The sequence below is a fragment of the Lynx canadensis genome, chromosome X (assembly GCF_007474595.2).
Source record: "Lynx canadensis isolate LIC74 chromosome X, mLynCan4.pri.v2, whole genome shotgun sequence".
Taxonomy (NCBI): Eukaryota; Metazoa; Chordata; class Mammalia; order Carnivora; family Felidae; genus Lynx; species Lynx canadensis.
Window position 1 is genome coordinate 119,989,137 of NC_044321.2, and position 22,878 is coordinate 120,012,014.

The 22,878-nt window shown below is 46.4% G+C and overlaps 2 protein-coding genes across 10 annotated transcripts in view; both read left to right on the plus strand.

Annotated features, from left to right (window-relative positions):
• Nucleotides 1-12,787, plus strand: part of ZNF185 (zinc finger protein 185 with LIM domain) — a 61,294-nt gene extending 48,507 nt beyond the window's left edge. For 7 of the 9 annotated variants that reach the window (XM_030305804.2, XM_030305807.2, XM_032592153.1 and 4 more), the window contains one exon: nucleotides 451-2,766. The gene's annotated coding sequence lies outside the window, so the exon portion shown is untranslated. Of the gene's footprint in view, nucleotides 1-450; nucleotides 2,767-3,551; nucleotides 3,587-12,728 lie in introns of those variants that run through there. The other 2 variants (XM_032592149.1, XM_032592150.1) reach the window with 2 other exon arrangements.
• A 4,330-nt stretch (nucleotides 12,788-17,117) lies between these two features.
• LOC115507487 (paraneoplastic antigen Ma6F-like) lies at nucleotides 17,118-22,652 on the plus strand. Its single transcript, XM_030305874.1, has 3 exons — nucleotides 17,118-17,604; nucleotides 18,307-18,431; nucleotides 20,067-22,652. The coding sequence occupies exons 1-3, from the start codon at nucleotides 17,133-17,135 to the stop codon at nucleotides 21,318-21,320; spliced, it is 1,851 nt and encodes a 616-aa protein (XP_030161734.1). The 5' UTR covers nucleotides 17,118-17,132; the 3' UTR covers nucleotides 21,321-22,652.
• Nucleotides 22,653-22,878: the final 226 nt, after the last annotated feature.

The following is a 22,878-nucleotide window of genomic DNA, read 5'->3' on the forward strand; positions in this document are numbered from 1 at the left end:
TAAATGGTCATATGTGGGAGGGGATGGTGCCATCCTGGGGCTGGCCCAACCAGGAAGGGCTGCTTGGGTAGCCTCTGGACCACATCCCCAACACTGCCTGAAGACAGGTTTGCATGCTAAAAGCCAGTAGAACTGACCCAGACTCAGTGTCTGAGCTGCATGGGACCTGGTGCCTATAGGACACTGCCTTTCCAAATTCTGGGAGCCCCTTCTCCTTAGCACCTCCTCAACTAGAAACACAGAGCAGAGTATCCACCTTGAAGACAATGGAAATGGGTAGCAACCAGGCTCTGCACCAGCTATAAGCCTGTCCTGCCTTCTCTCTAGAAGACACTTGACCTGGACTATTTTACCTAATGCCTGGAGACATCAGCCACCCCAAGAACCTCTGACTGGTTATTGGATTGGATGTGAATTTCTAATCTAATGGCTACTACTATTTTCTTTTAGCTCTTCCAGGCTGAGAAGAAGTTGATGACTCCTGGACAAGTTTGGCTGTCCCCAGTTGCCCCAAGTTGCTAGCTCCTCTTCCCTCACTTTCCTCCTCCCCATTTGATTTCTTCAGACTTTTGCCCTTCTCAAGTTGAACTGATTGCATCTAGTAGAGTATCTTAATGATGGCAATAACGTGTGTGTGTAGCTTTTAATAGCTTAGTAAGCACTTTACATCTATGATCTTATTTCAGGCTCAAGAAAAAAAAAGATTGAACAAGAATTCCATCTTGGCTTTCTTAAGATAGGTTGGCTTCCTGATGAGTTTAGATGATCTGGTACGATAGGCAGGAGGATGAGTTTCAGCGTGTCCTGACTTTTGAGACAGAGAGGAACCCCACATTCTAGGTTACAGCTCTAAGTGTATCTTTGGGGCTTGAAAACAAGAGGTCCCCTGAGGCTTCTGAGGGGCCAGGTGGGTAAATCTCTGGTGGGTAAATTGCAGACATTGAATGCTAGGGATTGGCTTAGGCTAATATTTAGCTTGTCTGTTATAGTTGCCATATATATGTGTGTATGTATGTATACATATATATATACATACATTTATATATTTAACTTTCCATACACATTTAAAAATAGTTAATTGCTTTTTATTGAGTTATATAGCAGATTTTAATTATCTTCTTCCCACTTTTCACTATAATTGAGGCTTTTTTTTCCCTGCAAGCTTGTGGGCATGCATTTGAAAGTCTACACAGATAAGATTACATTCCATGGGGTGTGATTCTTAAGAGGCCACTGACCAAAGGAACATCTGTCTCTGAATCTTGATAGCTGATTAATACCTTTTCCTTCAATTCCAATAGTTACACAGAAATCTTCAAAAGTAGGTTTCAGGTTGTATAGACTCCAGCAGGATTAAGAAGGGAGAAAAACAGTTAACATTTCTCAAGGCCTTACTACCTATCAGGCATTATCACAAAGTGATGGCATCAATCCTCATACTCATCCTATGCAGAGGTTATTTTTGTACCCAATTTATAGATGGGAATATCAAGGCTCAGAAGGTGGTCACTACATCGTGTGGAACCATTGCTCTCTCTCTCCAGAACCCATGTTCTCAGTAACAGTAACCACATTACCAAGCATTGATTTAGTGTCGTGTGCCAAGGTCTGTGCGGAGGTTACCTCATTTTACCAAGTAACATTGCCCTCCATAGGTCTCCCCTGAGGCATACTCTTACAAAGAGAGGAAAGTATAAAATCATGTTCCTCCTCTGGGCATCCTAGGTCTCCCTATGAAGTACCACAAAAGTCAAAGTGCCCTCCTTCCCTCTCCTCCCCTTTCTATGAAAATAATTTTGGACTGAGATACTCTTCCAAACTTAGATTTCTCTGCTGGGTAGAGACTTGCCTCACAGACCTTCCCAAAGAAGAGCTTGTCAACCCAGGGAAAGCCACAGTGAGCTACCCGATCTGAGCTAGCCAGGATATCAGCAACTACTGGAGTCCCAAGTACTTGGAACAGAGAAACCTGTTGCCTGTCTAAACAAATTGCAGGCCCATCCATGTGGTCAGCTGATACTCTACTCAGGTTCAACTAAGCTCATCTGCCTTTGGGACCAGGATCACTGTGTAAGGTCCTTGAGAGGAAGGACAACCTGAAAGTTTTCTGATGAAAACTGAGGGTCTGTTCCCTTAATTTAATTAGAAAATGTCTCCATCTCTCTCCAGTTTCTGACTCCTATGCACATTGGCTGGTGGACTTGTCTTCCTGTCAAATGATCAGAGAGGAACTTTCCATTTATTTGCATAGATGTGCATCAGATTTGCTCTGGAGGGGAAAAGTGATACAATAGGTCATGTACCACTAAATATGAGCTGGTATTCCCCAGGTATAGCCCACAGCGAGGGATTTGGCACATGATAGACACTGACACATAGGTGCTAAATGAATGAATAAAAGGGAAAGAAAGGCTGCTCCTTTGTGTTGGAGGTACCAACCCTGAGTCAGTATAGCCTAGTTGATCGAGTACAGGATAAAGAGATCCAAGATAGGCTGACTTCTCCACCTTTAAGATACACTGTGCCTTTAAGGGAGTTTTAGAACCAATATGCAAGAAATTGATGGAAAGCTTGTAAGATCAATATTGATTTCTATTCAAAACAGACACTTTCATGTCTAAAAAGGCACAAAATTCTGCAGACTTAAGAGAGGTGGTTGCATTATACTTTTGCTTCTTTTTAATTGTCTAGTGTTTTTAATCACATTTGCTTAACCCAAATTAATGTACTCAATTATAATAAATATTGAGATATTAAATATGTCAATGTAGTCAATGTTAAGGTTTCCTTTTTTTTTAAGTGTAATAACTTGGTGTATTGGCTGTGTAATTTATTTTCTAATATTACCTGAAGCCATTCTCTATAAAAGCAAATAAATACTTCAAGAAGTATCAAATCTAAAGAGGCAAAAAATAGCAAAATCTAGAAATCATGCATGCACAGGAAGCATAGCATTTTAGACTAGTCAGATATTTTTGTTTTTTTTAAGTTTATTTATTTATTTTGAGAGAGAAAGTGCACAAGTGGGAGACGGGCAGAGAGAGAGGGAGACCAAGGATCCAATGTGGGCTCTGTGCTGAGAGCACAGAGCCTGATGCGGGGCTCAAACTTGTGAACCATGACACCATGACCTGAGCCGAAGTCAGATGCTTAACAGACTGAGCCATCCAGGTGTCCCTAGACTGATGAGATCTTAACAAAGAATATTTTATTCTTTTGGGTCCATCCTCCCCTTTATTACCATTGCATACAGATGGCCATCTAGTCCTTATTGTACACTTGCAATGATCAGCTCAGTCCCATACAAGCCCACTCTGTGGACAGGTCCAGTTTCAGAAAATGCGTTGTTCAGTTGAGTTAGAATCTTTTCCTTTTAACTGTCACCCACTGGTAATATATCCTCCCTTGCCCTTATGCCAGCCCCTAAAGTAATAAAGATGCTTATTGGGTTCTCCCTCATCAACTCTTCTCCCATCTAAACAACCCTGGTCCCATAAACTCTTCATTGACAATAATTCTAAATATGTATCTCTCAAATATCCTTCTCAAAGGTGCCCACACACCATCTGAACCCATTCCTCCAGAAGTGTACCAGTAGTCAAGACTTTCATCTTTCTCATTAAAGTCAGTGCTACAGAATCCTGTTGAATCATCGTGCTGCCTATCAAGTGACCCACACTTCTGAGTTTTATATCCCAAAATACAATTTTCTTACTGTATATGTCTTAATCTAGCCCAGGGATAAAAAAAGGTGATCAAAAGTCCAAAGATAAAAGACATGACAGAGGAATCCTTCCACTAGTGAGCAGGGACTTTGGAACCCAATGTTCAATAGCTATTGAGCTAGTGTCCCTGGAGCTACTTTCTCACCCCAACCTCAGTCACCATCTTGGCTACATGAGTACAATTGGGAATGGAAGAAGAGGTTTTGTTACTTCAGAGGATAAGGACTACAGCAGTAGCTCCTAACCAGATATTTCTAGGACTCTGTTGATGACAGTATATGACACAAATACCTAAAAGGAAAATACGGTAGTGTTATTTTGAAAAATCACTTAGCATACCATGTTTCCACCAAGAAGGTTGATCCCAGAACATACCCTCTATTCCTCCCCCACCTCCCCCATAGATCTAACCCATGAAGGCCCCCAACCCATGAACCCTCATGTGGTGTCCTCTAAGGACTCTGCTTATGAATGTCTTCAACCTGTAGGTCTCCAAAGAACACATTCCTCTTGTGATGCTTCTTTGTACAATATCTTCTCCCTGCGGAGGCCCCAAGGGAGGAAAGCTTTCACCAGGGGAACCAACAATGGTTCCATTGAACTGAAAGTTGAGACTGCCACATGGCCATGTGGGGGTCCCTCATGCCACTGAAACAACAAAGAAGAGAGTTAGTGGCTGGTTGATTGCTTCTGATTATCAAGGGGAGACACGGTTGCTGTTACATAGTGGGGGCAGGAAGGACTATGTTTGAAACCTAGGAGATTGATCCTCTGAGAGTGTTTCTTAGTGTTCCCATGTCCAATAATACAAGTTAATGGAAAACTATAGTGACCCATGCAGGCAGGACCACTAAGGGCTCATACTGGTCAGAAATGAAGATTTGTATCTTCCCACCAGGTAAACAACCCAGCCACCTGAATGAGGTCATAGAGAACTTGAAATACTGGTGGAAGAAGGAAATTGTAAATACTATGACCTCATGACCAGCTTCAGAAATAAGAGCTATAGAAACTATGCATATTTTGTCTTGCTTTGTTGTTATATATTTGAATTTATTAGCCCAATTTTCCTTCTCTCATTTATTAACCTCAATTTAAATTGTGTGGGTGGTGCTTAATCTTATAGTCTGTGGATTACAGCATATCAAAGTGTAATTGTGACAGAACTAGAAAAGGAACAGACATCCCCCAGAGAATGAGGATGTGTCTAATGGGATTTTTGACACTGCTTCTTGGAGAAGATGAAGGCACATTCCCCTATATGAAGAATGCTTGCATTATGCTAAGCAGAAACATAGTATTGCTATTGAATATTTGGGAGAAAAATATGGATAGAAGAGTATTATGGGTGATGAGTGGTCAAAGAGGTGGCCCATGCTGGATTGGCTGTTAGCAACTAGGCAGCATGCTTGCCTCTTTGTGCATTCTCTCCCCTATATAAGGGAGAATACTCGAAACTACAGGTCCCAGAATCCATCATCAAAGTGTTTCTGGGATCAGTTCTGCAGGTACTTGAGTATTCTAAGAGGTAATTATACAGAATTTGGAAGGCAGAAAAGAAGCCCTTATTCTCTGGCAGCAACACTGAACACTATGGGTTGTCAAAAATAGGGTACACATGTGTTTTTTCAGTGGCCTCTGGAGAACCTGAGGATCATGACAGTCCTTTTGGAAGCTGGAATCATTGGGGTTTTTTCCTTATGTTCTAGTGGCAGCCTCCCTGATCTTTGTTGCTCTAGCCTTCTGTTGGTGTAAACCACGGAGTCCCTGTTCTCAACTCTTCCTGCTTGAGAAAGACTGGCACTGCTTTCCTGATGGGCTTCCTTGTTAACGCTGTTTCCACCCAGCCTTCTATGAATGGCCTCTGCAACATGCACTGTGCCTATGAATGTTTTCTATCACACCATCTGCTCTGCGAAAGACCCATGCTTCAGACCCTCTTCACCGTACACTGTTATTGAACACTTTCTGCACAGTGCTGTCTCCTAGGGAGCAATTTGTATGCCAGGCCTGTTATCTAACTTTATCTGAAGGATTCCTTTCTCTCTGAATGTCATATGAACACTGGGCCCTGCCTATGAATGCTGCCTGTGACCCCAGTCCCCCCCTCCCTCCCACTGCTCAAGAACTACTTTTGTCTGCTGCATTCTACATAATGTGATCAGCACAATTTCTTCCTCTGGGTGCCTTCTGCACCTACTTTCTGGTTGGAAATATGTGTGTCTCTCTGTGAAGTTTCCTCTGGCTGTGAGAGATAACTACAGGGCATTTTAATTTGTAAATGTTTTTGTACATTCATATTTTTAACAGCTTTACTTTTAAAAAAATTTTAAATGTTCACTTTTGATAGAGATAGAGCATGAGGAGGGGAGGGACAGAGAGAGGGAGACACAGAATCTGAAACAGGCTCCAGGCTCTGAGCTGTCAGCACAGAGTCCGACGCAGAGCTCGAACTCACAAACCGGAAGATCATGACCTGAGCTGAAGTCAGACACTTAACCAACTGAGCCACCAGGTGCCCCTTTAACAGCTTTGTTAATATATATTTAACAATAAGAAATGGCACATATTTAAACCGTACGTGTTTAGTTTCACACATATATACATCTGTGGACCCATCACCCATTAAAATAGTGAACATATGCATCTACTTTCCTTGTGCCTTTTTGTAATCCTTCCACCCTGAAGTCAGCAATCTATTTTCTGTCACTATGGATTAGTTTGCATTCTTAAGAGTCTTATATAAGTGGAATCATACAGTATGCACTCTTTGATGGAGTGATGGAAACATTCTGAATCTTTATTGCAATGGTGATTATATAAATGCATACATTTATCAAAACTCATGGGCCTGTACAACTAAAACAGGTGTGTTTTATTGTATGTTAAGTATTTTCAAATAAAACAAACAAATACAGATTTAGTAAAAGAGATTTTTATTCAGAAGAATTATTACAAGAGGGAAAAGGGGCTATTGCAATAGGGAGAATGCTGTGCTGTGACCATAAACTCTTCAAACATCTGAAGAGTTATGCAAAAAGTGTTTTTCTGTATAAGAAGAGTAAGCAAGGCTAGAAAGAATCAAATGTGGAAAAGTGGGCTGGAAAGGTGGTATGATCACATAGTATACCAGAGAATATTTTCCCCTGAGGCCAGTCTATTCTCAGTAGGCACTTAGGCTGGGGGAAGGCCAAAGTTCAGGGAACTGGAGAAAGGAGAGAAGCTGAACCAAAATTTTATTCATGAGATGGAAGCGAAAAGAAAGCTGGGGTAGCAATATCTATGTTGGACAAAATAGAGTTTAAAATAAAGACTGTAACAAGAGACAGAGAAGGACACTACTTAATGATCAAGGGAACATCCAACAAGAAGATATAACAATTGTAAATATGTATGCACCCAACATGAAAGCACCCAAATACACACAGCAACTATTAACAGACATAAAGGAAGAAAGTGATAGTAATACAACAGAAGTAGGGGACTTTAACACCCCACTTACATCAAAGGATAAATCATCCAGGCAGAAAACCAACAAGGAAACAGTGGTTTTGAAGACACATTGGACCAGATGGATCTAACAGATATATTCAGAACATTCCATCCAAAAACAGTGGAATACATGTTATTTTTATGTGCACATGAAACATTCTACAGAATAGATCATGTTAGGCCACAAAACAAGTCTCAACAAATTCAAAAAGATTGAAGTCATTTCATGTATCTTTTCCAACCACAACAGTATTAAACTAAAATCAATCATAAGAAAAATTCTAGAAAGACCACAAATAAATGGAAGCTAAATATCATTCTACTTAACAGTAAATGGTTCAACCAAGAAATCAAACAGGACATTAAAAAATACATGGTGAAAAATGAAAATAAAAACAGTCCAAAATCTTTGGGATACACAAAAAGCTGTTCTAAGAGGGAAGATTACCACAATACAGGCCTACTTCAAGAAGCAAGAAAAATCTCAAATAAACCACTAACCTTACACCTAAAGGGGCTAGAAAAAGAACAAATAAAGCACAAAGCTAGTAGAAGGAAGGAAATCATAAAGATCAGAACATATATAAATGAAATAGAGACTAAAAAAAAAAAACAGAACAGATCAATGAAGGCAGGATCTGGTTATTTGAAAAGATGAATAAAATTGATAAACCTTTAGCTAAACTAATCTTTTTTTTTACAAAGAGGGAGGATTCAAATAAATAAAATCCGAAATGAAGGAGGTGAAATAACAACCAACATTGCAGAAATATAAAGGATTATAAGAGAATATTGTGAAAAAGTATATACCAACAAATTGGACAACCTAGGAAAAAATAGATAAATTGCTAGAAACATTCAACCTTCCAAAGCTGAATCAAGAAGAAGTAGAAAATTTTAACAGACTAGTTGCTAGTAGTTAAATTGACTCAGTAATCAAAAAACTCCCAACAAAGGTCCAGAACCAGATGGATTCACAGGTGAATTATACCAAACATTTCAAGAAAACGTAATGCCTATTTTCCTCAAACTATTTCAAAAAATGGAAGAGGAAGAAAATATTTCAAATTCATTCTACAAGGCCAGCATTACCCTGATACCAAAACTAGATAAAGGCACTACAAAAAAGAAAATTACAGGCCAATATCTCTGATGGACATAGACACAAAAATTCTTAACAAAATATGAGCAAACCAAATTCAACAATACACTTTAAAAGTCACAACAAATGAGATTTATTCCAATAATGCAAGGTGGTTCTATATTTGCAAAGCAATCAACATGATACATTACATTAGCAAGAGAAGGGATAGAGCTCATATAGTCACTTCAAGATGCAGAAAAAGCATTTGACAAAGTACAACATCCATTCATGATTTAAAAAATCTCTCAACAAAGTAGGTTTAGGGGGAACATACCTGAACATAATAATGGTCATATATGAAAAACCCGTAACTAACTGAGGGTGAAAAACTGAGAACTTTTCTTCTAAGATCAGGAATAGGATGAGGATGTCCACTCTTGCCACTTTCATTGAACATAGCACAGGAAGTTCCAGACACAGCAATCAGATGAGAAAAAAATAAAATGAATCCAAACTGGTAAGGAAGAAGTAAAACTTTCACTATTTACAGATGATACGATACGATATATAGAAAACTTTAAAGACATCACCAAAAAACTACTAGAACTGGAAAATGAATTCACTAAAGTCACAGGATAAAAAATTAACATACAGAAATCTGTTTCATCTTTATACACTGATAATGAAGTAGCAGAAAGAGAAATTAAGAAAACAATCCCATTTACAATTGCACTCAAAATAATAAGATACCCAGGAATAAACCTAACCAAAGAGGTGAAAGACCTGTACTCTGAAAACTATAAAACACTGATCAAAGAAATTGAAGACAACACAAAGAAATGGAAAGACATTTCATGCCAACAGATTGGAAGAACAAATACTGTTAAAATGTCTATACTACCCAAAGCAATCTATACATGCAATGCAATCCCCATCAAAATAGCAACAGTATTTTCCATAGAACTTCAACAAATAATACTAAAACTTGTATGGAACCATAAAAGACCCTGAATAGCAAAAGCAATCTTTAAAAAGAAGAACAAAACTGGAGATATTACAATCCCAGTACTCAAGATATACTACAAAGCCATAGTAATCAAGGCAGTATGGTATTAGCACAAAAATAGACACATAGATCGATGGAACAGAACAGAGAGTCCAGAAATAAATCCACACTTTTATGGTCAATTAATCTATGACAAAGAAGGCAAAAATATACAATGGAGAAAAAGATAATCTCTTCAACAAATGGTGTTGGGAAAACTGGATAGCTACATGCAAAAGAAAGAAACTGAACCATATTCTTACACAATATACAAAAATAAACCCAAAATGGACTAAAGACCTAAATGTGAGACCTTAAACCATAAAATCCTATAAGAAAACATAGGCAGTCATTTCTTTGACATAAGCCCTAGCAACATTTTTTCGAGCTATGTCTCCTAAGACAAGGCAAACAAAAGCAAAATTAAATTATTGGGACTACACCAAAACAAAAAGCTTTTGCACAGTGAAGGAAACGATCAACAAAACAAAAGGGCAACCTAATGAATGAGAGAAGATATTTGCATGTTATATATCTGATAAGTTGGTTAATATCCAAAATATATAAAGAACTTATAGAATTCAACACCCCCTCAAAATAATCTGATTAAAATAGGCAGAAGACATGAATAGACATTTCTCCAAAGAAGATATACAGATGGGCAACAGACACATGAAAAGGTGTTCAGCATCACTAATCATCAGGCAAATACAAATCAAAACAACGAGATACCACCTCACACCTGTCAGAATGGCTAAAATCACAAACACAAGAAATAACAAATGTTGGTGAGGATGTGAAGAAAAAGGAACACTCATGTACTGTTGGTAGAATGCAAACTGGTGCAGCCATTGTGGAAAATAGTATATAGACTCGAAAGAAAGAAAGAAAGAAAGAAAGAAAGAAAGAAAGAAAGAAAACAGAATTACTGTATTATGCAGTAATTCCACTATTGGGTATTTATCCAAATTAAATTAAAACACTAATTTGAAAAGATGTATGTACCCCTATGTTTACTATAGCATTATTTACAACAGCCATGATATGAAAGCAACCCAAGTGTCCATCCATAGATGAATGGGTAAAGAAGATATAATACACACACATACAATGAAATATTAGTCATAGAAATAATTAAACCTTTCCATTTGCAACAACATGTATGGATATAGAGAGTATAATGCTACATGAAATAAGTCAGTCAGAGAAAGACAAATACCTTATGATTTCACTCATATGTGGAATTTAAGAAACAAAACAAAAAAAAAAAAACAAAGGAAAAAAGAGAAAGAGAGAAACCAAGAATCAGACTCTTAACTATAGAGAACAAACTGATTGTAACCAGAGGGGAGGTAGGGGGGGATGGGTGAAATAGGTGAAGGAGATTAAGAGTATATTTATCATGTTGAGCACTGAGTAATGTATAGAATTGTGGAATCATTATATTGTACACCTGAAACTAATATAACCCTGTATGTTAATTATACTTGAAAAAATGATGTAATCACACCAAGTATGCTCTTCAACCACAATGGCATGAAATTAGAAATTGATAGCAGAAGTACAAGTGGAAAATTCACAAATATGTGGAAATTAAACAACACATTCCTACATCACAACTCAAAGAAGAAATCACAGAGAAATTACAAAATACAGCAAAGTAAATAAAAATGAAAGTACAATATATTGAAATCTATGTGATGCAGCAAACAAGTGATCAGAGGAAAATTATAGCTGTAAACACATATATTAAAAAAGAAAAGGATTTCAAATAATAACCTAAACTTCCACCTTAAGAAACTATAAAAGGAAGAGCAAACTAAACCCAAATATACCGGAAAGAAGGAAATAAAAAAAATAGAGAGAAATAAATAAGGAATAGGAAAACAACAAAGAAAATGAGCAAAACCAAAAGCTGTTTCTTTGAAAAGATCAACAATATTGACAACCTTTAGTGAGACTGGCCAAGAAAAAAATAGAGAAGTCTCAAAATACTAGTATCAGGAATGGAAGAAACATTACTAGCAACCCTGCAAAAATAAAAAGGATCATAGGGAATACTGGTGAAAAATTATATGCCAACAAATTAGATAAGCTAGATGAAATTGAAAAATTCCTAGAAAGACACAAACTGCCAAAACTGATTCAATAAGGTATTAAAAATATGAACAGAATTATAACTGGAGATTGAGTTAGTAATCAAAAAACTTCCCACAAAAATAAAGCCCAGAACCAGATGGCCTGACTGATGAATCCTAACAATTAAAGAATAATTAAAATGACAACCTTTTCAAATCCTTCCACAAAAATAGGAAAGAACACTTCCTAACTCATTTTATGAAGTCACCATTATCCTGATACCAAAACCAGACACAGACATCAGAAGAAAAAGAAAGAAGAAAGAAAGAAAGAAAGAAAGAAAGAAAGAAAGAAAGAAAGAAAGAAAGAAAGAAAGAAAAGCTACAGGTCAATTTCCCTAATGAATATATATATGAAAATATCCCCAACAAAATACTAGCAAACTGAATCTAGCAGAATACAAAAAGATAATACATGACCAACTGGGATTTATTTCAAGAATGCAAGGTTGGTTCAACATACAAAAATCAATTAATGTAATGCACCATATTAATAGAATAAAAGGAAAAGCCTATATAATCACCTTAATAGATACATGAAAATCATTTGAAAAAGTCCAAAACCATGTCATGATAAAAACAGTAAAACACACATACACACACAAACTAGAAATTGAAGAGAACTTCCTCAATCCAATATGGAACATCTAGGAAAAAACACACAGCTTACTTCATACTCAATGGTGAAAAACTGAAGGCTTTTTCTCCAATATCCTGGAACAAGGCAAGGATATTTGCTCTCATAACTTCCAGTCAACATTGCTCTGAAGGTTCTAACCAGTGAAATTAGACACAAAATGAAATAAAATATATCCAGATTGGAAATGAAGAAATAAAACTATCTCTACATGTTTATGACATAATCTTATATAAGGAATACAAAAAAAACTAATAGAGCTCATAAATAAATTCAGCAAAGTTGTAGGCTACATCAAAATATAAAAATCAGTTATATTTCTATACACTAGCAATAAACAATATGAAACGAACTGAAGGAAACACTTTTATTTACAGTAGCATCAAAAAGAATAAAATACTCAGCAATAAATTTAATCAAAGAAGTGAAAGACCTGAACCCTGAAAACTATAAAACATTGTTGAAAGGAGTTAAAGATCTACATAAATAGAAATACATCCTGTGCTCATAGATTAGAAGACTTAATATTGTTGATAATATTATCCAAATTGATCCAAAGATTAAATGTATTCCCTATAAAAATCTCACTGGCTTTTTTTTTTTTCAGAAATGGAGACACTAATCTTCAAGTTTGTATAGAACTTCAAGGGACCTCTAATAGCTCAAATAATCTTTAAAAATATGAACAAAGAAGACTCAACACTTCCTGACTTCTAAACTTAATACAAATTTAGAGTCATCAAGACTGTGTAGTACTGGCATAAGGGTAGACATATAAATGGAATCGAATTTATTTTTTTTTAATTTTTTTTCAACGTTTATTTATTTTTGGGACAGAGAGAGACAGAGCATGAACAGGGGAGGGGCAGAGAGAGAGGGAGACACAGAATCGGAAACAGGCTCCAGGCTCCGAGCCATCAGCCCAGAGCCTGACGCGGGGCTCGAACTCACAAACCGCGAGATCGTGACCTGGCTGAAGTCGGACGCTTAACCGACTGCGCCACCCAGGCGCCCCTGGAATCGAATTTAGAGTCAATAAATAAACTTATATGTCTGTGGTCAATTGATTCTGACAAGGGTGCCAAGACCTTCCATTAGAAAATAATAGTCTTTTCCACAAATCGTACTGAGATGACTGGATAGCCTCATGTAAAATAATGAATTTGGACTCCTATCTCACCTCTTATACAAAAATTAACTCAAAATGCACCAAACACCTAAATGTAAGAGCTAAAATTATAAAACAGAAAAAAAAATAGGTATAAACCTTGTGGTCTTTGATTAGGCAATGTTTCCTTAGAAATGACACCAAAAGCACAAGCAACCAAGGGAAAAATAGATAAACTGGACTTAATCAAAGCTTAAAACTTTTGTGCATCAAAGAACACACATCCTCTAAGGATACTGTATGTGCTGATGGCAGCAGCCAGTGAAGGACAAAGGCAGATATTCTTCGGGCAGTCTGGAGTCTGGAGGAACATCTTTGCCTTAGCCCAGGAAGAGCTGCACTTTTGCCACTAGTCTCAACAGGGGCAACATTAGCAGCCAAATGATCTGCCTTTTTGTACAACCCCCAAGAGACAGCCATGGGGCATTTCCTTTTGAGGACTGCTGTGGTGAATTCCTAGCTCTAGGAAGCTTATATTTACTATTTGCCATGGGTAAACTGTGAGAATCCATGTCACTATACTGAGTTACTACATCTACTTATTTTTGTTATTATATCGCTATCCACTGTGTTTCCTATTTCTATCAATTGTTTTTATTACTTTTTCCCACATGCCATCTCAAAACATCCCATGTAAGCTGTGATGGCACTACAGAACATTCCCCCAAATGATCCTAGGATAAAACACAAAATGTTTTTGTGAACATAAATATCTCACAGTGATGCTGGTCTATCATCATGTGATACATCCAGGAGAGACTGATAGAAATGTTGTGAACAATTCGTATAATAAATATGGATACAAAATTCCTTTTTGCCTTAGAAGAGAACAGTCATTTGTTAAATACTCAATTTCACCTTGTCTAGTGAACCAGCATTAGGTTCTCAAGTCTGGCTTTACAATGTCCCATTGTTCTAGCATTCTACATAAAAATTTGAGAAAACTGTTGGGGCACCTGGGTGGCTCAGTTGGTTTAGAGTCTAACCTCAGCTCAGGTCATGATCTCTTGGTCCATGAGTTCGAGCCCCACATCAGGCTCTGTGCTGACAGCTCAGAGCCTGGAGCCTGCTTCAGATTCTGTGTCTTACTCTCTCCCTGCCCCTCCCCCACTCGTGCTCAGTCTCTCTCTCTCTCAAAAATAATAAACATTAAAAAATGTAAAAATTGAGAAGACTGTGAATAAGAAGTGTGGGGTGGAAAAATGAAGACTTTGACACTTATCTAGGTGATAGGCTAATAAGAGTCTCAGAAAAATAGCCAGGGGATATCTTTTCCATTGATAAATCTGGTGCAGAATTATGTATACTTGCGACTAGCATAGCCAGGGAGCAAAAGGAAGCCCCTATTACTAATATCCATAATTCAACAGAAATGGACCTTTGGGAAATTATAAATCCATCAGGGTCCCCTTCCGTCTCGTGTCAAAAAGTCACACACACTGGATACCCCAACTACCTTAAGCAGTTCTAGTATTAAAAGAGAAATTATTTAAAATGTCTCCAGAGAAAGAAGTACCTTCTTCATGGATCTGGAATAAGCTCGTTCTGTCTTCTGGTTAGACTGTACATCATGACAGAGCATTGATCCCACTGTAACAACTACAAGAAATCAGATGGTCAAAGAAAGTCACATATTTTTAAAGGACATTTGAGAGTTCTGGGTGTAATGAAGTCTAAAGTAACTAAATTCCAAAGAGAGACAAGCACATACCAGTGGCCATTGTCCTCTCTGGCAAGAATTGGCTTGGAAGTGAGAGAATTGGGTCAGTCATGGGCTTAAAAAACTGCTAGGATGAGGATCTGGTAATGACTGTGTGGCCTGGATAGACAGATTGAAATCTGAACAAGCCCCAAATGCATAGCTAGTTCTCCCAATCTATGGATTCTCCCAGTAGGTTTTTTAAATATATAGTGATATAAGTAATATGGCAAATTAATGTCTCTACCAGAATTAGGGGTGGGGGAGAGAGTTGGAGTTAAGTCTATAAAAGCAGAGAGTTACACTCTGTCATCTCAGTCGATCCTTGTGTTTCTCAGGAAAACAGTTCCAATGTTTCCCTTCACATCCCCTTTTTCCTCAGGGCTCAGACTTGGGACCACTGAGGTGGCTGTAACAACCAGCCTTCAATACCCACACCAATGCCTGCCTCACCACACCCTTCTATTCCTACATCATTGTGTCCACTACTGGAAGATTACCATGTGTCCAGTCTGAGGTAAAGCTCCATGAATATGCTGGAAGAAGAGTGTTCTTTGGTTTTTAAAGTTTATTTATTTAAGACAGACAGAGTCAGTGTGAGTTGGGGAGGGGAAGAGAAAGAGGGAGAGAGAAAATCCCAAGCAGGCTCTGTGCTGTGGCATGATGCAGGGATTGAATTCATGAAACCGTGAGATCATGACCTCAGCTGAAACCAAGAGTCAGACGCTTAACTGACTGAGCCACCGAGGTGCCCCTGAAGAGTGTTCTTATTGTCCAATTTACAGATGATGGAAAGAAATTCTCAGTAATTTGTGCAAGGCCACCCAGCCACTAGGTGAATCCAGCTTTGCCTGATTCCAAATCCCACAATCTCCAATTCAGGGCCTGCCTAAGAGGTGAGAGCTGGTTTTGCAGCATAAGAAGCTGTAATTAGGCCTTTGAGTTAGGAACAGCCAGCCTGTGTCTGTTATTGATGTTTCTGGCATGATGGGGTTAACCTGTGAATGCAAAGTGGCACGAGGGACATTGGCACCCAGCTAACCACCCACTCCCATTTTCCAGGCCCCATTCACAACCATTGAATTTTCTCTCTACTAGCTTCACCCAACCTTACCTTCCCACACCCCTATTAAACCATTTTGTAGCTGGAGGGCCAAAGGGTGTGCCTGTTGCTTCTGGAGGCTCCAAGGCTTGTCACATCAAGCCCTAACCAAGCAGGTCCCGTTGTCACGGCAACACAGATGCCTCTTCTCCTGCTCTCCTGATCCTGGCATTTGCCCTGCACTGAGATACCGAGATCTTGTTCCCTCATCCACCTGGGGATTCTGGGAACACCGGGAAGCCCACGTGGCCTTAGTACCGAGGACTTGGGAGACCTGCTGGACTGTGCAGTCCTGGGCAGTGCAGCTGAGGTGCATTCTTCTGATCCTGTCGCTCCAGGGCTTTGAGGTGGCCTCCAGAGTCGCCCCACAGCTCGCAGGTGGCGTGTCCCTGCCCAGCAGCGCCTGCAGAGTCAGAGAAAGTGAGCCGGAGACCAGGGGCTTTGCTCCAACGGGACCCTGGAAGTACCGAGCGCCTTGGGTAAGGGCTGGATCTCTGCCAAGGCAGGCAGTGGGGGCAGGAGGCGGAACCCAGTCGGCGCTGGAGGGGAGGGGTGGGAAGAGCTCCTGACTGCGGAGGGCGGCTCCAGTTGCAGAGGGGCAGGTGCTGGTGGGAGAGGGCGGGACCCGGTGTCTAGGTTGCCCAGGCAGAGCAGGGGTGCCCTGGGTCCAGCCCTAAGAAAGAGAGGATGGGAGGGCTCCTGGCTGTGGGGATCAGGAAGGGAGGGCTCCCGGCTGCTGCGGGGTTGCAGACGATGGTGGGAGGGGCTCCGGCTGCAGTGGCCCCAGCAGGGGTGTCGGACAAGGCGAAAGGGGACCTTCTCCTTGCAGAGGTGAAGGGCTGCATGGTGGGGGTTCTGATACGTGGCCTGGAAGACGTGAACTGGCCAGGGAGGAGATCCAGGTCGGTGTGGGGGGCGGTGCGGTGGGCTGTCTGGCACCAGTGTCCCTCTCTCCCCTTTGCACCCACAGGCCTCCACTGCAGAGCCTGCGACAGTCTGCGCGCCCCTGTGCGATCGCGCCCCTCCCCCGCAGGTATCCGCGATGGCACTGGCTATGCTTCGTGGCTGGTGCAGGTGGATGGGCGTGGATGCTCAGCGCTCGCTGCTCATCCTGGGCATTCCCCACGACTGTGAGGACCAGGAATTCCAGGAGGCCGTGCAGGCTGCCCTCCAGCCCCTGGGAAGATACCGAGTACTGGGCAAGGTGTTCAGAAAGGAGCTCAGGTCCAGGGTCGCCTTGGTCAAGTTTGCTGAGTATTTAAACCGAAGTGTGATCCCCCGACAAATACCAGGCATGGGAGGACCCTGGACTGTGGTCTTCCTGCCCCAGGCCCCGGAATCAGAGTCACAGGATACACCCAATTTCCTTGCACAGACCCAGAGGCAAGCAGGGGTTGCCTTGGCAGGCGAGGCAGGAGCTGGGGATGGGGCAGGAGCTGGAGGCAAGGCAGCTTCTGGAGGCAAGGAAGGGGCTGGAGGCGGGGCAGCGGCTGGAGGCGGGGCAGCAGCTGGAGGTGAGGAAGGAGGCCAGGCAGAAGCTGGAGGCCAGGAAGGAGCTGGAGGCGGGGCAGCGGCTGGAGGCGGGGCAGCAGCTGGAGGCCAGGCAGGAGCTAGAGGCCAGGAGGGAGCTGGAGGCGGGGCAGCGTCTGGAGGCGGGGCAGGAGCTGGAGGTGAGGAAGGAAGTGAGGCAGGAGCTGGAGGTGAGGAAGAAACTGGAGGCGAGGCAGCGGCTGGAGGTGGGGCAGCGTCTGGAGGCGGGGCAGGAGCTGGAGGCGGGGCAGCGCCTGGAAGCGGGGCAGCAGCTGGAGGCGGGGCAGGAGTTAGAGGCGAGGAAGGAGATGGAGGCGGGGCAGCAGCTGGAGGCGGGGCAGGAGCTAGAGGCCAGGAAGGAGCTGGAGGCGGGGCAGCAGCTGGAGGCGAGGAAGGAGCTGGAGGTGAGGAAGGAACTGGAGGCAAGGCAGGGACTGGAGGCAAGGCAGCGGCTGGAGGCGGGGCAGCGTCTGGAGGCGGGGCATGAGCTGGAGGCGAGGCAGCAGCTGGAGGCGTGGCAGCGGCTGGAGGCGGGTCAGCGGCTGGAGGCCAGGAAGGAGCTGGAGGTGAGGAAGGAGCTGGAGGCGGGGCAGCGGCTGGAGGCGGGGCAGCAGCTGGAGGCGGGGCAGGAGCTGGAGGCCAGGAAGGAGCTGGAGGCGGGGCAGCGGCTGGAGGCGGGGCAGCAGCTGGAGGCGGGGCAGGAGCTGGAGGCCAGGAAGGAGCTGGAGGCGGGGCAGCGTCTGGAGGCGGGGCAGGAGCTGGAGGCGGGGCAGCGCCTGGAGGCGGGGCAGCAGCTGGAGGCGGGGCAGGAGTTAGAGGCGAGGAAGGAGATGGAGGCGGGGCAGCAGCTGGAGGCGGGGCAGGAGCTAGAGGCCAGGAAGGAGCTGGAGGCGGGGCAGCAGCTGGAGGCGAGGAAGGAGCTGGAGGTGAGGAAGGAACTGGAGGCAAGGCAGGAACTGGAGGCAAGAGAGCGGCTGGAGGCGGGGCAGCGTCTGGAGGCGGGGCATGAGCTGGAGGCGAGGCAGCAGCTGGAGGCGTGGCAGCGGCTGGAGGCGGGTCAGCGGCTGGAGGCCAGGAAGGAGCTGGAGGTGAGGAAGGAGCTGGAGGCGGGGCAGCGGCTGGAGGCGGGGCAGGAGCTGGAGGCCAGGAAGGAGCTGGAGGCGGGGCAGTGGCTGGAGGCGGGGCAGGAGCTGGAGGCCAGGAAGGAGCTGGAGGCGGGGCAGCGGCTGGAGGCGGTGCAGCAGCTGGAGGCGGGGCAGGAGCTGGAGGCCAGGAAGGAGCTGGAGGCGGGGCAGCGGCTGGAGGCGGGGCAGCAGCTGGAGGCGGGGCAGCAGCTGGAGGTGAGGAAGGAGGCCAGGCAGAAGCTGGAGGCCAGGAAGGAGCTGGAGGCGGGGCAGAAGCTGGAGGCGGGGCAGCAGCTGGAGGCGGGGCAGGAGCTAGAGGCCAGGAAGGAGCTGGAGGCGGGGCAGTGGCTGGAGGCGGGGCAGGAGCTGGAGGCCAGGAAGGAGCTGGAGGCGGGGCAGCGGCTGGAGGCGGGGCAGCAGCTGGAGGCGGGGCAGGAGCTGGAGGCCAGGAAGGAGCTGGAGGCGGGGCAGCGGCTGGAGGCGGGGCAGCAGCTGGAGGCGGGGCAGCAGCTGGAGGTGAGGAAGGAGGCCAGGCAGAAGCTGGAGGCCAGGAAGGAGCTGGAGGCGGGGCAGCAGCTGGAGGCGCGGCAGCAGCTGGAGGCGGGGCAGGAGCTAGAGGCCAGGAAGGAGCTGGAGGCGGGGCAGCAGCTGGAGGCGAGGAAGGAGCTGGAGGTGAGGAAGGAACTGGAGGCAAGGCAGGAACTGGAGGCAAGGCAGCGGCTGGAGGCGGGGCAGCGTCTGGAGGCGGGGCATGAGCTGGAGGCGGGGCAGCAGCTGGAGGCGTGGCAGCGGCTGGAGGCGGGTCAGCGGCTGGAGGCCAGGAAGGAGCTGGAGGTGAGGAAGGAGCTGGAGGCGGGGCAGCGGCTGGAGGCGGGGCAGGAGCTGGAGGCCAGGAAGGTGCTGGAGGCGGGGCAGCGGCTGGAGGCGGGGCAGCAGCTGGAGGCCAGGAAGGAGCTGGAGGCGGGGCAGTGGCTGGAGGTGAGGAAGGAACTGGAGGCAAGGCAGGAACTGGAGGCAAGGCAGCGGCTGGAGGCGGGGCAGCGTCTGGAGGCGGGGCATGAGCTGGAGGCGAGGCAGCAGCTGGAGGCGTGGCAGCGGCTGGAGGCGGGTCAGCGGCTGGAGGCCAGGAAGGAGCTGGAGGTGAGGAAGGAGCTGGAGGCGGGGCAGCGGCTGGAGGCGGGGCAGGAGCTGGAGGCCAGGAAGGAGCTGGAGGCGGGGCAGCGGCTGGAGGTGGGGCAGCAGCTGGAGGCGGGGCAGGAGCTGGAGGCCAGGAAGGAGCTGGAGGCGGGGCAGCCGCTGTGCGCCAGGCAGGGCCTGAAGAGGAAGCAGGAGAGTCAGATGAGGAGGGAGCCGCTGGGGACGCAGGAATCGCAGGTCTGTCGGGATCTGTGAGTGTGGCAGGAGCTGCAGGTGAGGAAGGAGCTGTGGGTGTGGCAGGAGCCACAGGTGCGGGAAGATCCTGGACCCAGCCTTGGAGCCCGGCCTGGCAGCCTGTGCTGGAAAACAGGGCCTCTGGGAAACTGAGAACCTTTCCTGGAACGGAAGAGCCACACCGAGAAGAAGAGTCCTTTGAGAGCTGGCTGGATCACACCAGCGACATGCTGTCCCTGTGGTGCCACATCACAGAAAGGGAGAGGAGGAGGAGGCTGATGGAGAGCTTGGGTGGCCCCGCACTGGATCTCGTGTGCGGCCTCCTGGCAGAAAACCCTGACGTCCCTGCACAGGATTGCCTGGCCGCGCTGGTCCAGGTGTTCGGGAGGGAGGACACCCCCACGACCGCACGGCTCAAGTTCCTGACCTGTGGCCAGCGGCCCCAGGAGACTCTCTTTGTCTATGTGATTCGCCTGGAAGGCCTGCTGCAGTCGGCCGTGGAGAAGGGGGCCATCCATCCCAACCTTGCGGGCCATTTACGCGCCCGGCAGGTGCTGACGCGGGCCCGCCCCAACGAGATGCTCGAGAACAAGCTGAGGAGGATGCGGCTGGACAGGAGACCACCTGGCTTCCTGGGGATGCTGCGGCTCATTCAGGAGACCGAGGCGTGGGAGGCCACCGCAGCTAGGAGCGAGCACTTGCAAGTGGAAGAGGGGGCCCGTGTGGGCACCGGAGGCCTGGCCGCTGCCCGGGCCAGCGGAGAGGTTGCCGAAGCCTCCCCAGCCAGGGAAGATGCTTCCCAGGCTGCCCTGGCCAACCTAGGGGCCAGTGAGGCCGTTCCTGGCAGTGCCGAAGCTGATACGGCTGCTCCTGAAGCCCGTGATGTCGCCAGGGCAGCCCTCGTCCCTGAGGAGGCCCCCAAGATCTTCCCTGCCACGCAGGAAGATGAAAATGCTCCCGCCTCTGCGGGCCTAGATCACGCAAGGCCCTCAGAGGCCCCTGGGGGCCCCACCCCTGCCCAGATGGGCAGCGCTTCCAGGGAGGGCCCGGGAGGTCCTGGCTGTGAGCCGGAGGGCCTCGCCCAGGCAGGAGACCAGGAGGCTGGGGAGCCCCTGGAGGAGGGGCCCAAGCCCATCCCAGAGGAGTCGGGAAACGAGGACGGGGCTGGGGAGGTGAGGCCCCCCAAGTCCTCCTCGGGCAAATAGGCTCAGAAGGCCCAGGGGCCCCCCTCTCCTCTCAGGCAGCAGCGCTCTGGAGGCAGGGGGAGGCCACGCCAGGGCAGCAGCCTCTCCCCACGTGGAGGCAACAACCCACCCAGCCCAAATTCCCAGGACCCCATCTTCCCAAGGCACCCTGGCCACCACCATCAGCCCTTCCGACGGACCAGGATGACCATACTTGATGCAGAGTGGGGCAGGGAGGGGTGCCCCCTCCCATGGCAGCTCCACCCCAGCCCCAGCCCCAGCCCCAGCCCCAGCCCCAGCCCCAGCGCGAAACCCTGCCAGTCCAGGCAGCCAGCCTGGGAAGCACCCCTGAGCGGCTGGCCCTAGCCTAGGCGAGGGGCACCTGAAAATGTGTGCCACCCACACTGGCCTGGGAGAGGTCAGGGGCCGTCTCAAGGGTGCCGGCCCCTCGGGCCGCCCAAGAGGGGGACCCTCATTCACTGACCCGTGGAGCACGTCACTCCACGCTCTGAGAAGCCCACGTGTGCCTCCGTAGGCCCCTTAGTGACCCCCCGTGTCAGCTCCCCCTACACGCACCCTAGTTACCATTCCCGTGCAGAGCCCTGAGGTGGGCAGGAGCCCGCGGCGGGTGTCCTGGCCTGACGCAGCAGCCACCTCTCAGCCCCGGGGGTGTGGCACGAGCTTCAGTGCGAGCCCAGGCTCTGCTCGCTGTCGTGCGGTGTCGTGAGCTCAGCCCATGCTTCCTCGGTGTAGGTTTAGGCCAACTGCTGCTTGTTCTTGTGGAGATGTGTGTGTGTTCTTATCTGAGCAGCCGCCCCCACCCCGCCCCGGAGACCTGTCGAAGCCCAGTCCCAGGAGGTGGCGGGAAGGACAGAAGAAGGCATGGCTGGTGCTGACCCCGCGACCTCAGGAAGGAGGCACTGGACCAAGGGCAGAGGTGGCCTGCGGGAGTCTCCGTGGAAACCGTGCTGTGATGTGCCACTCTCTTGTTACTCGTGACCGAGTTTCTTTGGCTTGTCCGAGTGCCCCATGCTGCGTTTTGCAGCGTCCTGTGACTGTTCTGTGTAGGCCATAGGGCAGGACCAGGCCCCAGCATGTCAGCAAGAGGGGAGGGTGCCCTGGCTAGCATCCATCATCCTGGCCAGAGACTGTGGGGCCCTCAGGAGGGGAGACTATGGGTGGATGCCATCATGTTGGGGCAAGCAGAGGCACCTTGTTTGGGACCTGAAGAGGAGGGGAGCCACGACCTGTGGGCTGTAGTACCTGTTAGACATTCTTCTCTATGTTGTCATTACCTCTCTTCAATGGTTTCAGTAAATGTCTTCAATAAAGTGCATTGAATGTTTCAGCTGAGTCTGGCCTCTGCTGTGGGCAATTGAAGGAAGGGCCTACTGGTATAGGACTGGGGTCAACAGTGGCCTGGTATCCCGAGTTGGTAGTGAGGTATGGTGGAAGCATGGTCCAAGATAGGGTATGGGGTGCCTCATGTGTAAAATTTGTCACCACACAGGGAACAGTGGCTTATGGATCCTGTAAGGGAACTGAGTAAGCTAAATTTTGTCCATCAATAGGAGTCTGG

Bases quoted from the DNA above. Each gene is read 5' to 3' on its own strand.
- LOC115507487 (XM_030305874.1), top strand. From the start codon at position 17,133: ATGGCACTGGCTATGCTTCGTGGCTGGTGCAGGTGGATGGGCGTGGAT. The intron at 17,605-18,306 runs GTGAGGAAGGAG...GCGGGGCAGCAG, and splicing joins AGGCGGGGCAGCAGCTGGAG to CTGGAGGCGGGGCAGGAGCT. The intron at 18,432-20,066 runs GTTAGAGGCGAG...GGGCCTGAAGAG, and splicing joins CAGCTGGAGGCGGGGCAGGA to GAAGCAGGAGAGTCAGATGA.